Consider the following 16,197-nt stretch of genomic DNA (forward strand, 5'->3'; position numbering starts at 1 on the left):
AGCATGTTGAATTTTTTTTTTTTGTTCCCTTTTGAATGTAGGAAACCAGGAGTCTCAGGACATGGATTATATGAAGTGAAAAGGGAGCATTTGGTCCATTTTAACCCATTCTTTTACCATTATTCAAGATCACAGCACAGCAAGGTAGCACATCTCATCAATGCTCAATTGAAGATACCTTGTTTTAAATGCATTTTTTTTTTCTTTCTGATCTGTTTCAGGCTGAAGAGGCACAAAAGAAGAGACGTGTTCACGAAGGAGCCGATAAAGGTGATTGCTTTTGCACTGGTGACCACCTTTTATTACTCACCTGTTTGGAAACTATTTTCTTGTCCTGAAATATGCTTTTCTGTCTGTTTATGTTCAGCTCTGCGGCCTCCAGTACCGCCGCCTTTCTGTCCGGCATTCGCTTCCATTATACGTCTCCTCTGCTGTGACATCTTCATCCACATCCTCAGACGCGTGTTGCAGAGGGCGGCAGAGGAAAAGTCCACTCATTGGACAGAAATAATGATCCAGCGGGTAATAAAACTGCAATACATTTTGGAGTTTGTTTTCATTTATCTTTTTTTACATGCAACTTCCTAGAAGCCTGAGGAATCTACTTGAAAACTTTATTACTTTGATTAAAATTTTCACAGTAGTCATTTTCAAATAAGTAAAGACTAAAAAGTAGGAAACATACACTATTTGTTTTTTTTCATATCCACCAGTTGATATGTTTGCTTTGGATTCATAGCAGGACATGATTTTTTTTTTTCAACTTTGAAAATGTTTTTTTTTGTTCTCTATTATGGACCTTCGACTTGAAAATGTGCAGGAAGAAAATTAATCCAAGATTCCTAAGCCTTTTAATATAAATAAGGTTTTTTGGGGGGGCGGGGTTGGAGACATACCTACGGTACGTGTCTAACGTATGCGTGGTTAGAAACTGTTTCATGCATTTTGGAGCCATTTCAAATTAAATATTAAATAACATGCTCACAAGCATGAAACACTCAAGTCTCATTTGTGAAGCTTATGTAGCTTTTTTTTCTTCAAACTAGTCCACATTGTATTTGTTCACTCATTTAAATCTCAATGCCAGACATTTAAGCCTTGACAGAGGTTTACAAAAGCACATTGTCTTGTGTCACATAGGCCCTGCATCTTATTGGGCAGGCGTTACTTGAAGAAAAAAGCCAACTTGAAGACAGCTCCATAGAGGAGGTTACCTTTGATTTCAGCCTGAAGGCTCGCAGTAAGTTAGCTTCTTCTCATACATGCAAACTAGTGGAAACGCATTTTGTCATTTTCTGCCATGCGTGATTGTGTTTCTTGTCTACCAGAAGTCGAGATTGAACACAGCAAGTCTCTCTTCCTCTTGCTCGTGAAAATAAAGAATCTTCGTTCACTTGAAGCCCAAAAAGACGTGATCACATGGTTGCTACAGGTGCCTTACTCCATCAGCTTGTTTGCACTACCAATCATGTTTATTTTATAGTGGCCATCATTGTTCTGTGTGGATGTCGTTTGATAGATGTTTGAGATTGTCAGGTGCCTCAGAGAGAAGTCCAGTCCAACCACTTCCATGAGTGTGGAGACGACCAAGCCCGAGGAGGTAACGACTGCAATATAATCGGGACTTTTCACAGTTCCTTTTGGCCTGTGCATGAGTTGTAGCAGTGGTTCTTTTTCATTCGCTGCCATAGAGTGCGCAGGACAAAGAAAAAGCTGAGCGTAAAAGAAAGGCTGAAGCAGCCAAACTGCACCGCCAGAAAATCATGGCCCAGATGTCAGCCATGCAGAAAAACTTCATTGAGTCTAACAAGATGCTTTATGACAACATGCCAGAAAGTGGCATGCATGGAGAGCCCGTTGCATCTACAGTGAGGTTAGGAGACCTGCTTCAAAAACATTCTTCAAATGGCAATGCTAGTCCTTAAATTTGGGATATTTCTATTTCTGGCAGTTCTATGGAGCAGAAGGAGCTATGCGTTGCCGTGGGGCCATGTCGAGGTTCCACCCCTGCCGAGAGGGAGGTGCTGACTTGCATACTTTGTCAGGAGGAGCAGGAAGTGTTGTCCAAGGCTCCAGCCATGGTTCTGACTGCGTGTGTGCAGAGGTCCACTGTGTTGACCCAGTGCAGGGGAAAAATGCCTGCCAGCAGTGCAGACGGTCAGCCTCTATTCACTGACACATGCAGTGACTCAAATCTTGACCAGTAAACAGTCATTAATAGGATAAATATACATAGTTATTAGCATGACTGACACAATACAAAGCTTTTGTTTAGGGCTTGCACATGCACAAAGAGACAGTCCCACCTCCAGTTATCTTGGGCTGGGATTACAAAGATATCATCAGTTCTGATGATGACATTTGATTCTCGCACAACATAGAGCTCCCCTAACATTTACACTGTGAGTTTTTTGGGTCTTAATAGATCTGAAGTAGAAAGCCTTTATACACGCTCACACAAAAACAACCTCCCTAAAATCGCGACTTTCATTTCCGTGCAGCCAAAAGGTTCAAATTGTAATCCAATTGTATGAAAATAAGTGATGCACACCTTTGAATGATAAATATGGCTTTAAATGTGTTTATATCAAAATTAGGGATGTCAACTTGGCAATGTTCAAATTGCTGAATCATTTCTGTGTCATTGTAAAGGAAAAAAGTGCAGAATTAGAATACTCCAGATTACTAACCAGGATCAATTATTACCAATTTCATAATCGTTGTCTCAGTACATCTCAAATGTGTGTATGTGCGATTTTAACAGGGTTTCTGCAGGTGTCAGCAAATCTAATGCTTTTTAATGCCGTGACAGGAACATTACATTATTCTTTTCATATTAAGAGTGAATTAATTGGATGATTACGCATTACTACATTGTGGTACAGTGACTCTTTTGAAAACTTTGCTTTTAATTTTATAGATACAATTTTCTGACAGATGAGTCAGAAATAAAACATATGATGTTACACAATCCGCCTTCTGCACTTGCTGAATAAAATACGCCTCCAGATATTAACTAGAAATAATTCAAAAGTTTGTCCGAAAAAAAATCACAAGGGGGAAGCATAAATTCAAAAAAATCTTCTATTAAAGGGTATTGATTTATAACTGTATGGAACAGGTGTACATATAGTATGGGCGGCAATCACAAAGATGTCATTTTGTTTGTGTATGTGTTTTGTTTTTTGTTTTTTTAGAAACAGAAACATTCTACCCATTATTCATGCCTCCCGAACTGGCTGTAGGCACCCACACGGGCAGCTGTGGACATGTCATGCATGCCACATGTTGGCAGAAGTAAGCAAGCTATTGATAAGTGTAGTGATGAGCACAATCATTTCTGCCCTCTGTGGTTTTACCTACCTGCTATCCTGCATATTTCTTTCATAGATATTTTGAAGCAGTCCAGAACACTACCAGAAACCGACTCCACGCTGAACTGATCATTGACCTTGAGAATGGAGAGTACTTGTGTCCTCTGTGCAAGTCTCTGTGCAACACCGTAGTCCCCCTCATCCCACTGGAGCCACTTGTATTCGACTAGTGAGTCCAATCCAACTCGACATGCAATTGTATTTATTATTTCAGTGTATACAATTTCTTTGTCTTTGCAGTGAAAATGCAGAGATAATTGGTCAACATTTGACCCTAACTCGCTGGATCCATATTCTTGAGGCCAGAATTAAAGGACTCAAGTCCATCATGCAGGAAAATGGTGAGAAGGGATACAATCATCTTTTAGCGTATGGACAACATTTTAATTCCTCACACTTTCTTGCAGATTGCGAAATGGAAAGCGCTAATGACAGTGATGCAGTGTTATGTGGAGATGGTCTGCCGGATTTCAGGGCCATATTGAGTTATGGCGTACAAGAACCGTGAGGAATTCTATTTCTGCATCTCGTTGCTCCTTTTAATCTTTGATTCTGAAATTGCTTATTCTTAGGAGGAAGCTCTCCGACAGTATAACAGAGATGCTGGCTGTGTGCGCCACCACAGTGCATAGAGTCGGGCTTCAGACGGTACCTAATGAGCTGTGCCCTCGTGTACCCCTTATGGCCTGGAACACCTGTGCCTTCACTATTCAGGCAATTGGTGTGACTTTTGGTTTTCTCTCTTTTATAATATAAAATTAAAAAACGGCTTTATATTTACCTGTAACACTATTCTCAATGTGAATACTGTGTCTTCACAGAGAACATATTATTGGAGGAAGACAAGCCACTCTTTGGATCCTTACAAAATAGACAGGTTGGTCTGCAACACAAGAATGTACTGTGGTCCCTTGTTTTTTGTATTAAATAGGGACCCAGCCTATTACCCACAATACAAGTTTTCTTTAAAATGGCTGTGCTCTCATTCTTTCTTATTCCCTCATGCACCCCCCCACGTCGATCTCCACACAGCTCTCTCTCACTCACAGCCATAAGCGCACCGCCTTTTATTGCTCAGTCGATGTAGAATAACAAGCAGTGGTTTTGTTTTAACTAAAGTACACTGTGAAAGTGCTGCTGTAAAGTGTCTGCTTAGAAAAACAAACCAAAAAAAAAAAAATTGCAACGTGAAAAGAGGCAAGGGAACACTGCATATGCTCATATTCAAACAGTTTTTTAAATGAAATATTTTGAAGTATATGTCATTCTTAGCTGGCAGGTCTGAAAGCAATTGTTCAGTTTTCGGCAGCACAGAGAATTAAATGCTCCCAGGCTGTCGTCCAAAGACACTTCACTGATATGTTAACAGGTAAAGCATTTTAATACAATACATTTGCACTTTTAATTTGTTTTGTGTGATATATTTCACATTATGATTTCATCTCAAATCCTAGTTCTGCTTCCGGTCACGAGCAGAAAGAATACACCTTCTATTCTAGAAGTTGACTTCTTCCATCTTCTGGTAGGTGGTCATTTGTGGGGGCTGTTCTGTTGACATTATCTCAGTTGATAATAACTATTACAACATGTATATTGAATGTTATTGTTAATGCATGTTGATTCTCAAATGAGAATTACAAAGCTACATTTTTTTTAGCTCATGAGGAGGTGAAAAATCTTTTCATATCATATATATTTGTATTACATGTATGTTCTATTTGAAACAATGAATTTGAGCTTGTCAGCACTTATTGTGAGGGGAAAAAGCTCCTATATAAATCAAATTAATGTATTTTACAATTTGTACAAAAGCTCGTACAAGTAGAGTTAAATATGCTGATTTTAATCTTGTGCTAGCTTTGATTTTGAAGCAAACAATACATTTTTTAGGGAGAGGTGTTCTATTCAAGAGAATGACATTCCTCATACAGCACTGTAAAGCAGAGAATAATATTTCAGAAATTAGGGTAGTCAAGAACATTGGTAAATGTTGAAGGGTAATGATCAGTTTGGAGTCATTCCAGATGAACTGTAGCATTTTTGTAATTTTGCAAGGACAAGAATTGTGGTAAATACTAAAAATTGTTTTTGTACCTGTGTGTTTCCAGGTGGGTTTAGTGTTGTCTCTTCCCTCACTGTACCAGGAAGAGTCTGTAGACTTGCAGCCTTCTGCTGTCAGCTCAGCTTACAACCACCTACATATTTTGCATCTGGTCACAATCGCTCACATTGTGCAAGTGCTACTTCTTGCAACAGGTAAGCACAATAAAAACTTAGCCATGCAACCTGCTTTCAGTGATCCTCATGATTCCTCTTAAACCACTGCATAACCTTTTAGTTGTGTACCACACTTATTTATCTTTATTTATGGGCATTTAAAGGGAAATTCAACCCCCCAAAATTATTTTATAATTATATGTTGAAATTATGATTCACGTTGTTGTCAGATTCAGTCAACCTAAGATATTTAATAAACAACAAATTAAGAAGGAAGACAACAGACATAGATTATTTTTGCTCGCAAGGAGAACAGACAGAGTTGCATACAGTTACCCTCTCCAGCTGCTTGTCAAGTCCTCCTTCTTATTAGAGTAGCTCTTTAGTTACAAACATTGCCTCCCTGAAGGTTCAGCAACGTGACAGACATCAAACAATATTGATCTGTGTGTGTAGGTGTGTGCTATCAGTTCTCAGTTCACAAAGTGCTGCTTTTCTTCTTTTTCCATAATGGTCATCCATGGATGTGCTCTGTGGTTAGGTCATGTTGTCACCCATCTTCTGAAGCTGCATGAGTCATGATGTCTCCCTACTTTTCTTTTTAATGATGAAAACAAGTTTATACTGCTGAATAAATGCTTTGCAATACAATAAGAGTAAATATGGAATACTTTATGAACTAAAGTTGCATTGTTTTGAGTAATGGAGGACCAGCGCATTGCATCATTAAAAGCTGAACTCCCGGTCTCAAGCATTCAGATTGAATTACATTTTCTTTTCTAGTGGCTGTGTGACGAATGACTAACTTACGAGATCCTGAATCTAGTCTAATAACAAAAAACTAAGCAAACAAATAAAGAGAGTAGCAAACAAAAAACAATAACAACTTATAAGAGAGCCGCATGCAAAAAAAAAAAAAAAAAAAAAGGAGCAGGCTAACTTTTCCCTACCGGAGGAAGTGGTTGGTGTGGGTGGGAAAGAGGTGTGTGGCGACTCAGTGCTGATTGGGGTTGAAGTCACCTTTAAAAGGTGTAAAATAGTTATCCAATAGAGCTAGGAATTTACTCATTCTGGAATATTAACCACCAACCAGCAAATCCACCCAGTATAATCAAATTTTGGCATGACAATGCTGTTAATTGATGGGAAGATTAATCATTTGTTATTTAAAATGAATTCTTCTGCAGACCTCCCTCTAGTGGTTGGTGACGACGAAACGGAGGAGGCAAGAGCAGCAACCGATCTACATGCTTTTATTTCACAACACACTGGAAGGTATATGTGACCAATTTTTGCTTTTTTTTTAATCTAACAAGACAGGACTGAACTTTTGCTGGTGTTTAAAATGGGCTTTACATTCTCATGTGTGTTTTGGTTGATGTATATGCTAACATATTGCTGCTTTTGTCAAGTTGGACTGAGTATTTCTTTCTTTCTTTCCAGGTTGCTTCCTAATTTGTGTGGCAGCTTTGTGGCAGAAAGAGCGAAGACAGGAATCAAGTCTTTTCTGCGCTGTGCCGCTCTCTTTTTCAGCTGTCTTACCGGTGTTCGTCCTCCTGAGGAGCTCTTTTGTTCTTCCGGTAGGTGGAGCCAAAGTACAATAGATTTGATGCTTTCTTGAATTAAGGTTTTTAGTTTATAAGACTTTATTATCATTTCAGTTTCAACTCAAGGTCAAATGGAGGCAATTTGCAGCTACTTGGCACTGCCCTCCAATGTATTCCAGCTCTTCCAGGAGCACAGAGACACTGTAGGACCACTTCTGCAACGGTGGGTGTTTTTTATTACCGATAATGTTGAAATTTTCTATATAAATGATTGTTTTGTTTTTGTTTTTTGTTGCGGTAAGATGGTGCAGCAACCAAGCAATAACCAAATTTTTGAAAGACAAAACTCATACAGTCAGGTAGTAAATTTGATCTTTAAATTTGAGTCGCACTAGAATCCACGTATTCAGTCATTTTGTCCTTGTTTTACAGTTACCCGAGGAGAAGAAATCAACTGATTGACCTCCCAGAGGACTACAGCGCCCTGCTAAATCAAGCCAGCCATTTTCAGTATGTGCAGCACGCATCCTCCATTTCCAGGAACGGTTTTAGCTTTGCAGTCTCATATCATTGCACTTGCCCTCAGGTGTCCAAAGTCCGCAGATGATGAGAGGAAACATCCCACTCTGTGCCTATTCTGTGGCGCGATGCTGTGCTCTCAGAGCTCCTGCTGCGCCAGTAAGCTGGATGGAGAAGATGTGGGCGCCTGCACCGCACATGCCGCCACTTGCGGCGCAGGAGTTGGCATGTTCCTCAGGTGTGTTTCAAAACTTGAATATTTATTGTTAACATATCCACTGTTTTGTAGTGTAATGTTAGTTGTACCTGCTGGCAGGATAAGAGAGTGTGAAATTGTATTGATGGCCAGTAAAACTAGAGGAAGCACATATCCAGCTCCTTATTTGGATGACTATGGCGAGACCGATCCTCATCTTGGGTAAGAATCTTGATTTTGGGTTTGTATCTTTGAATAGCTAATTATAATGATCATAATGGTAGTTCTAAGACAGTACCAATACATTTTGTTCTCATGATTTTATTCATTACATTTATAGAATATTATTGACAAGGTCGCCCTATGTTTATTTAAATTTGATTTCTTCTAAACTGTACATTTTTAATAATGTAGGAAGACATAACAGTGTAGATCTCAATCATAATTACTCATCTAATTAATTCCATGATTCACGCATTCACTAAGAAATTGAGAAAAATGTCTCATCAAAATTCCAGAATTAGCTCCCTTATCTGAACCAATATTAAAATGTGGCATATTTTTTTTACTGCTGAGTTTGTTAGAAACCTAATTTCAATTTTCATGATGATGTGTTAGACGCATGGACACACAACCAAGTGTTTCCTCATTTAGTAGTCCAGCAGCTGACATCCTTTGAGAGTGGCTCTGGATCGAGATTAGGGACCGTATTCAAAGCGATCATTATGTAAATGAGTTGTTATGTATATAACAGTGGGCCAGGTGTGCAGAACAGCTCACTTACTTTTCAGAAATGAAAAGAAATCAAAAGTCAATTAGCCCTTATATGTCGTTTAATGGCTGTTTTTTTATGTTCCCAAGGAGGGGCAATCCACTGCACCTTTGTCCGGAGCGTTACAGGAAATTGAAGCAAATGTGGCAGTATCACTGCATCCTTGAGGAGATTGCTCGCAGCCTAGAGCTGGTCAATGTCATGTTTGCGTTTGACTGGCAAACGTTGTGATGTCGGAGTCATTTGGTCAGAGCGCAGTGAAGCCGTCGAAGCTGCTCTCTGCTGTTTCCACCCCACTGTGCGTATGTATATGCACGTACATTGACACTTCCTCGGAAGCACCATACTCCCGCTGGAGCTCACGGAGAGATTAGAAAGAGCAAGAGAGAAAACGCCAGGCAAAGAAGAAAAGGACAGAAAAAAATGGAGATTGTGTAGTTGATGAACAAAGCGCATTAGGCTTCTAATTTGTCATCTCTGAGAATGCAAATCACTTCTTACTACTAGATACTTATTCAAAGAAGACATACAGTATTACAATTACATTAGAGCCACACACCATTACAATCATGTTGTGATTTTCCTTTTTTTTTTTTTTGGTATCTCACTCACATAGCATCTGACAAGCAACTTCCTGTTGTCCTTTTTTTCTTCCAAATTTTAAACCATTCAGTGATTTTCCCATCACAAATTATGTATCAGGCCAAACATCTACACAATACTGTATTGATTGAATGTAACTTTCCTGTGATTAACAAGGTCACTTTTCAACACTCTTTCAAGCATAAAGAAAAAGTATGTCACATAGGTTTTTGCAACACACCATGTTACCCTTTGGAAATAAATGAATACATTCAGTATGTTTGTGCTAGCACAACATTGTAATAAATTCACCAGCATATATAATCAAGTCTCCTATTTTAACATATGTACAATACATAAACAAATGGTATAGATTATAGAAGTACTTTGTCGCTGATTAATCAGGTTTGATCTCAGTCAAGGCAAGTTCTTTCTGTTTTCAGTTCGCCCCACATTGGGTACAAAAAGCCTACACACCCCTATTCCAGTGGCTGTTTTCATCAATTTTTTTTTTGAGAAAATATGACACAACAGTGATCTTACATCATTAAACATTTCTTTAAAATCGATGAACAGGCAAGAGGAAACTGGACAGAGAGATGGAAGAAGCTACAGAATTTTTTGGTAAAGTACTGACAATAATCTCCCATCTACCCATTTCGCCACAGTGGAGAAGGATGGTGAGATAGAGTCCTGTTCCTTTTTTTTTTATTTGAGTTTTACAGGTTGTATTTTACAATATTTTGTGAAAGGTTTGAAAAGATCTCAGCCTCTTTAAATAATAAAATAAAGCCTGCCATTCGAACAGGGAGAGTGTAGAGGTTTTATAATGCCTGTATACACGCAAAAGTCATTTGGATCACCTTTTATCTCATTCGATACCAAAAACTGAGTTTAAGTGTTCAGATATTGAATCCCCAGGTTCTTGTTTATATCTTTGTCCTTTTTTTTCCCCAAATGTTTGACGAAAGAAATTTGAAAATTGCTGGTGGTAAAGGAATTCCTTACAAAAGTAATCAATTATTTCAGGTAATCAGGTACTAAAGTCATATTTTATTTACTTAATTCTCTATCAAAATTAAAAAAATATGTCTTTGAAGGAGTCAAAGGGATTTTGTACTAGACCCACAAGTTGCCCCTTTAATTTTAAAGAAATTTTGGGCACTTGTGTACTTCTCATGGTGTGTGAATATGTGTTTTTATAAAGGCATGCCCGAAGAAGTTGGCAGAACCCTGGCATCAACTCCATCTAAAATCACTGACGTAAACTAACAGATTGTGAGTTAGACCTCGGAGTTCTAAGACAATGTAGTCCTCTGACACTCCCAAATATAGAAAGTGGAAACTGCCGACAATTTAGATTTGTCTCAGTATTCAAGTGCCTGTGGCTTGATGTCCCTTTCCTTATGATATAGTGTTAACAGCCATTCTACCGCCCATAAAACGAGCAAAATATTTAGTAGGATGGTGAGTGGATGTAAACTTGTACCAAAATGTAACTAGCTTCAAAAAGGCATCACAGTTTCTTTGAGCAATAGTGATTCTCAAAAATCTTGCATGATAAAAGACTGAAACATTAGATCATATTTCAAGATGAGTGTTCCATCAGGTGGCATGTGGAGAGTGCAGTCTAAGGCAAGGCAAGGCCACAGAATCCACAGCCACACCGTTGTAAATATCAAAGGCAGGATTCTTTTTTTTTTTTTTAAACCCTGCATTCAAAAGGCTTTTGATTGAATCCTATTGGTCACCTACCAATGTAAGCTCCTTTGCAATGATCATTCCTTTGGTCAGTCAGTAAGTACATAAATTATAAACTGTCCTTTCTGCTCTCCCGAGTTAAACTGATAAAAGGTGTGATGCCAAATATGAGCATGGCATCTAGTGTATTTCCAGCATGACATTTTCAGCGGTCCAGACTATTTAACAGTTCCCGTTCAGCTAGTTGCCGGTTTTTGCGGGGGAGGCACGTTGTCTGGTCCGTAGTGAGCTTTGGAAGTGGAAGGAATGTTGATGTTTGGGTCCCCGTTGTTGGCCGTGTCAACATGGTTGTTTTTGCTGAGGGTCTTGATGATATTTAAGTTGCTCCGAGCTGTTTCTATGAAGCTATTCTCCAGCAGCCAGCCGTCAGACTCACAGTCGGGGTCTCCAAGTCTCAGCATGTTCTCCAGTGATGTTTGGAGGTACCGAACTCCCGTCAACACCGACAGCTAAAACGACACGCAATAATACAATGAACAAATGCATGTTTGAATGCAGCAATTTAGGGGAGCAATGGTTTTTGTACCTCGAGCCCACCCAAATGAATAAATGAGGAGCGGAAAGGATCTGTAACCAGCCTGGAAGGAGATCTGAGAAGGACAGGTTTCTGTACTATTCTCCTCATGAGAAATAGAACCTAATTGCCTTCCTTCCTGTTTGTTGTTTTTTAAATGTTCTGGGTTGCTTGAACATAACACTGATGACCCTCTGTTTCACACCAAGGGAACCCAGACATGCTAAATTACTTGAAATACCCACTATTTATCTACTTTTTGTCTCTCATCTTTGAAATCTCATCTCTCATTGACCTGAACAGAGGACACTAATACAAATGTTCAGCATTCATCCCCTTCATAATCATCAGATAGACTGAATAAAACGTTAGCTATTCTTTATTATAATTTGCAGTGGTGTGAGAAAGTATTCGCCCCGTTCCTGATTTTTGCATCAGGACTGCCTTAACAAAAGAACACAAAGGCTCATCTCACATTAGCCAAAATGGAACTTGATGATCCTCCAGACTTTTGGACAAATATTCTGTGGACTGCTAAATAAAAAATGTAACTTTTTGGAAGGCCTGTTACATCTGGCGTAAAAATGACACTGCATTTGATAAAAAGAACAAGGCGGATTGATGGTCTGGGGCTGCTTTCGCTTCTTCAGAAATAGGACAACTTGCTGTGGTCGACAGAAAAATGATTTCTGCCGTTTATCAGAAGGCCCTGAAGGAGAAAGTCCGGTCATCAGTTTGTACCCTCAAACTAAAGCGCTCTTGGATCGTGCAGCAGGACAACGATCCAAAATGATCCACCTCAGAATGGGTAATCAAATACTATTTGACTTCTGAATTGAGTTCCTTGAGTTCACGAACATCCAGATTTCACAAAGAAAGTCAATTTGTGAGTAAACGAGCGCATAGTTATAGCATGTTTCATAAACAATACTTATGTTGGTAGTCCATGAAATTTTTCTAATGTAAACTTTAATAACATCTGCATTAGCTGACCTCAAAGAGCCACGTGATGAGTACGGTGAGGCCAATGGAGTGTACGATGCCACTGTAGTAGTCCAAGAGAGCCTGGTGACAGCCTTTGGTCCACAAGTTGAGTTGCTCCGTGTGGTGGTCATAGTTGAAGTGGGCTGAGTTGTTGCTAACCTGCTGCTGGATGCACGGCCGCGGGGAGTTGACATTGCAGCAACTGAATGGGACGCCGTCCATCAGGTACTTGCCTTCCACGTTGCTCCTCAGGCGACTATGTGAAACACAGAAGACTTTCAGTGTACCCTAGCCTGTCCGTGGCGCTTTAGGAATCTGAGCAGGAAATTGTTAGTTTGAGCCCCTCTCTATTTCTGCCAACCATCATTTGTTTTCCTTGGGTTATTATAATGAGTATAGAGATTCTAAACTCAAAGACTGTCTGTGGTTGATTTGCACAACATTTCCATGTGATAAAGCAATACTTTTAAAAGTTTTAAGTTTATTTTTCAAGAATCTAAATGTTAATGAGACTGTTTATTTGCTTTAAAATCAATGGCATATTTTTTTAACTGTTTGAATAAACAGTTAATACAAATGGCTTGTCAAGGGGTCAGAGAATACTGTACTGCATCAATGTGAACTTGGCAGAGTGAAGAGGTTATCCCTGGCCACCAAGTAGCTCCACCCCTGTCTGGAAGTCTGCCTACTAAAAGTAAAGACAAAGATAAAGCAGTATTTGCTAGGAATTAAAGCATTTATTTACTATATTTGTATTTGCAAAGTAGTTATCTTAAAAAATTAACAAAAAAAACTCATAATGAAAGTGATATATATATATATATATATATATATATATATATATATATATATATATATATATATGTACAAATGTGTATATATGTAAACTTTAAAAGTACAATAGGAGAACAGCAACTAAAATAAAATCATGTCAAGCAAAAACATAATGATGCAGCTAGAGTTAAAACTCTTAAGTTATAGTGTATAAATTTGAAAATAAGTCCCAAAACTATGAAACTGTTAAAATCTTGATTAAAAAAACTAAACTTTAAATCAAAATGTAACTAACTGAAGTAACTTTCAACGTTTATTTATGTTGCATTTGATGCTACACTCTCACCAAACAAAACAAATAAAACAAAATACATTTGGCCCAGCACACTCGTAATGCAGCAGATACGGATTCACCTGTTTTTCTCATTTCATTTTTGTTCTCTTTGTCCAATGCATTTCATTGAGCATCAATTATTCGCCTGGCCCCCATCCTCATCAAACAGGATATAAAGTACGATCTGGAGAGGTACAGTGGATCCCAACAGTGCTATTCCAGCCTCTCGTGACTATTCATTGTCTTTGAGGCCCCCTTGTGGTCACAAGGCACTAAGCTAACGCCTAATTAGGTCATGACCTATGCACACTCTGAGCGTTCAGTATGTAATAGAACCCCCACACACACACACACACACACACACACACACACACACACACACACACACACACACACACACACACACACACATACCATGCCTATTGCTGCCTCCAAAGAAAAACAACCACTGTTGCTAATAAATGTGTGCTTGGTACTTACTCAATCACCTCTCTGTGTGACATGTCCAGGTAGCGGTTACTGATCCACTGAATTCGGAACCAGTCTGTGTAAGCCTCGTTACCGCAGCACTGGAACTCTATTTGCAGCATGTCCATGGCACGCTTCAGGAAGCATCTTCCTGGCGTGTCCGTGTCCTTATAATACTTCATGGCCTTGCTCAGGCCTTCTCTCAGGGACTCATCCAGCTCCCAATGCATGGTATAGCACATGAGTGCCCCCACTAGCACACAGAAGGTGAAAAAGAAGGTGCACACAATGTAGGGCAGCATGATTATCTTCCAGCGGAGGAACTTGGCCGTGTCGACGCAGTCGTAGCAGATCTTTCCTCCCAGGAAGTTAATGGCACAGGCGATGAGGCCAACGGAAATGAGCATGTTCGGAACGTACTGAACGTTGGTGTCGGCCATCAGCTCCCACCGCTTGTTGAGCTCCACTTTAAGGAAGAGGCCAAGGCTGAACAGGATCACACCCGTCACCACAGAGATCCAATTTAAGATCCAAAGCACCTGTGCTAGTTTGTCCCTCCTGGTCTTGGTAAAGGTCACTTTCAAAACGGCCATTGTTTATATTGTCTGTTTTTCCTGTGGGTGGATTAAGGTAGTAAATCAGGAAGAGGAGGTGATGATTAGATGGGAAGATATAAAATTTTCCAGGAGTCCTTTCATAAGCAGCTTAGCCGCTTTGTGTTGACACTGTTTGTTTTTTGCGTTAGACATTAAACCACATGCTATTACTATGAATATTACCAAATAACAAATAAAAAAATGTATAGTTAAGAATAACAGATCTCATTACATTATCAATAGCGTGAGTCTGAAAAAAAAACAAAAAACTTGGGTGATAAGCTGCCGGCTGTCACATCCACTTACCTTAACCTGCTTAGCGATTAATCAAACGTCCCAAGTAATTTTTCCATCTCATCTTTTAATTCTCGCTGTCTTCCAGGCTCGTTCAAAATGAAATGAAAGGAGTACAGTAGTAATAGTAGTAGTAGACAGACAGGTTGTATAAAGGCAGCCACAAGCACGAGTAGCCAAGCAATGACCCTCCTCCTAATCTCCTTTAATCATTATTCAGCCCTGCTCCTGACAGGGATTTGCACCCACCTTCTGCTACCTGTGCAAATTTAACTCTCCTAGCCCTGGGGAAAGTAATGGCTTCTTGGTGTTTGTGTATATGTGTGTGCAATTTTTTTTTTTTTTTTTTAACAATTCAAAACATTAAAGTCTACTTGATCTTTATTGTATAGTCTAAATTGTGTTCTCTTAAATATTGTTAAAACACTGCACTGTATGTATTTGCTTGTAATATTAAATACGAATATTCACAAATATCTCCTCTATTTTTTGCATTTAGTCAATACGTATTGAAGCAAGTATCAAAGTAAAAAAAAAAAAAAAAAAAAAAAGAAACTATAACGGTATGGGTGTAAATTCCATGCATCTTTCCATGCTGGCTTGCTGGTGCCTATCCAAGCCATCTTTGGGCAGTTAGGCGGGGAATACCCTAGACTGGTTACCAGCCAATCGTCTGATCGAGTGAGTGGAACCTACCGTTAATCAAGTTCTCAAATTTAAGAACCTTATCATATCCTCCCTCCATTTTGACATTTTACCCTCCCATACACATGCTTACGGATACACTGGCCACATGACAAATCAACCAATGAAATGTTAAGATTTCAATTGGACTAGAATGTGATCAAATAGCTTGTGTAAGTAAGATGAGCACAATGAGCATTATGTTCAAATCCATTGTGTGTTATAATCAAACCACTGCTACAGTATATTTGAAATGAATTTGAGCAAAATTGTTGTTTTAATATTTTATTGACTAATCATTACCGAAGAAAGTTGTTCTGTTTGTTTTTTCTTTTTTTTTTTTAAGATATCCCTTTTGAGATGCGCACCTGTGTCAATGCTAAATAGCCAATTATTTGTAAGGCAACACAAATGGGAAAAAAAAAGATGCCAGCTCATTGTGCAGCAAAGTGCATAGCCTGTCGTTGACCACAACACCGTATAATTACAAGAAGGGAACTGTGAGTAACATGGGATTTTTTTCTCAAATGTTCTCTAATAAATGCTTCACAAATGTCTGGAAGACTACTACATTCAGTTGG

The 16,197-nt window shown here is 39.0% G+C and overlaps 2 protein-coding genes across 3 annotated transcripts in view; one reads left to right on the top strand and one right to left on the bottom strand.

Annotated features, from left to right (window-relative positions):
• The window catches only part of ubr1 (ubiquitin protein ligase E3 component n-recognin 1), a 23,078-nt gene extending 13,547 nt beyond the window's left edge, over window positions 1-9,531 (top strand). For both annotated transcript variants that reach the window (XM_088432662.1, XM_088432663.1), the window contains exons 23-47: window positions 42-144; window positions 222-270; window positions 368-522; window positions 1,141-1,240; window positions 1,329-1,432; window positions 1,520-1,600; window positions 1,692-1,873; window positions 1,952-2,157; window positions 3,198-3,297; window positions 3,391-3,543; window positions 3,615-3,715; window positions 3,782-3,878; window positions 3,947-4,095; window positions 4,196-4,251; window positions 4,647-4,743; window positions 4,829-4,896; window positions 5,483-5,630; window positions 6,779-6,866; window positions 7,035-7,171; window positions 7,253-7,361; window positions 7,441-7,497; window positions 7,571-7,648; window positions 7,725-7,895; window positions 7,974-8,075; window positions 8,715-9,531. In XM_088432662.1, coding sequence (XP_088288788.1) covers window positions 42-144; window positions 222-270; window positions 368-522; window positions 1,141-1,240; window positions 1,329-1,432; window positions 1,520-1,600; window positions 1,692-1,873; window positions 1,952-2,157; window positions 3,198-3,297; window positions 3,391-3,543; window positions 3,615-3,715; window positions 3,782-3,878; window positions 3,947-4,095; window positions 4,196-4,251; window positions 4,647-4,743; window positions 4,829-4,896; window positions 5,483-5,630; window positions 6,779-6,866; window positions 7,035-7,171; window positions 7,253-7,361; window positions 7,441-7,497; window positions 7,571-7,648; window positions 7,725-7,895; window positions 7,974-8,075; window positions 8,715-8,856 — 2,833 coding nt within the window. In that variant the 3' untranslated portion in view covers window positions 8,857-9,531. The remainder of the gene's footprint in view (window positions 1-41; window positions 145-221; window positions 271-367; window positions 523-1,140; window positions 1,241-1,328; window positions 1,433-1,519; window positions 1,601-1,691; window positions 1,874-1,951; window positions 2,158-3,197; window positions 3,298-3,390; window positions 3,544-3,614; window positions 3,716-3,781; window positions 3,879-3,946; window positions 4,096-4,195; window positions 4,252-4,646; window positions 4,744-4,828; window positions 4,897-5,482; window positions 5,631-6,778; window positions 6,867-7,034; window positions 7,172-7,252; window positions 7,362-7,440; window positions 7,498-7,570; window positions 7,649-7,724; window positions 7,896-7,973; window positions 8,076-8,714) is intronic.
• On the bottom strand, window positions 9,081-15,142 carry prph2la (peripherin 2-like a). Its single transcript, XM_088432664.1, has 4 exons — window positions 14,945-15,142; window positions 14,055-14,656; window positions 12,476-12,722; window positions 9,081-11,417 (listed from the first exon to the last, which is right to left on the bottom strand). The coding sequence occupies exons 2-4, from the start codon at window positions 14,633-14,635 to the stop codon at window positions 11,145-11,147; spliced, it is 1,101 nt and encodes a 366-aa protein (XP_088288790.1). The 5' UTR covers window positions 14,636-14,656; window positions 14,945-15,142; the 3' UTR covers window positions 9,081-11,144.
• Window positions 15,143-16,197: the final 1,055 nt, after the last annotated feature.

Source organism: Hippichthys cyanospilos, chromosome 14 (assembly GCF_059441005.1).
Source record: "Hippichthys cyanospilos isolate Australia breed blue-spotted pipefish chromosome 14, RoL_Hcya_1.0, whole genome shotgun sequence".
Taxonomy (NCBI): domain Eukaryota; kingdom Metazoa; phylum Chordata; class Actinopteri; order Syngnathiformes; family Syngnathidae; genus Hippichthys; species Hippichthys cyanospilos.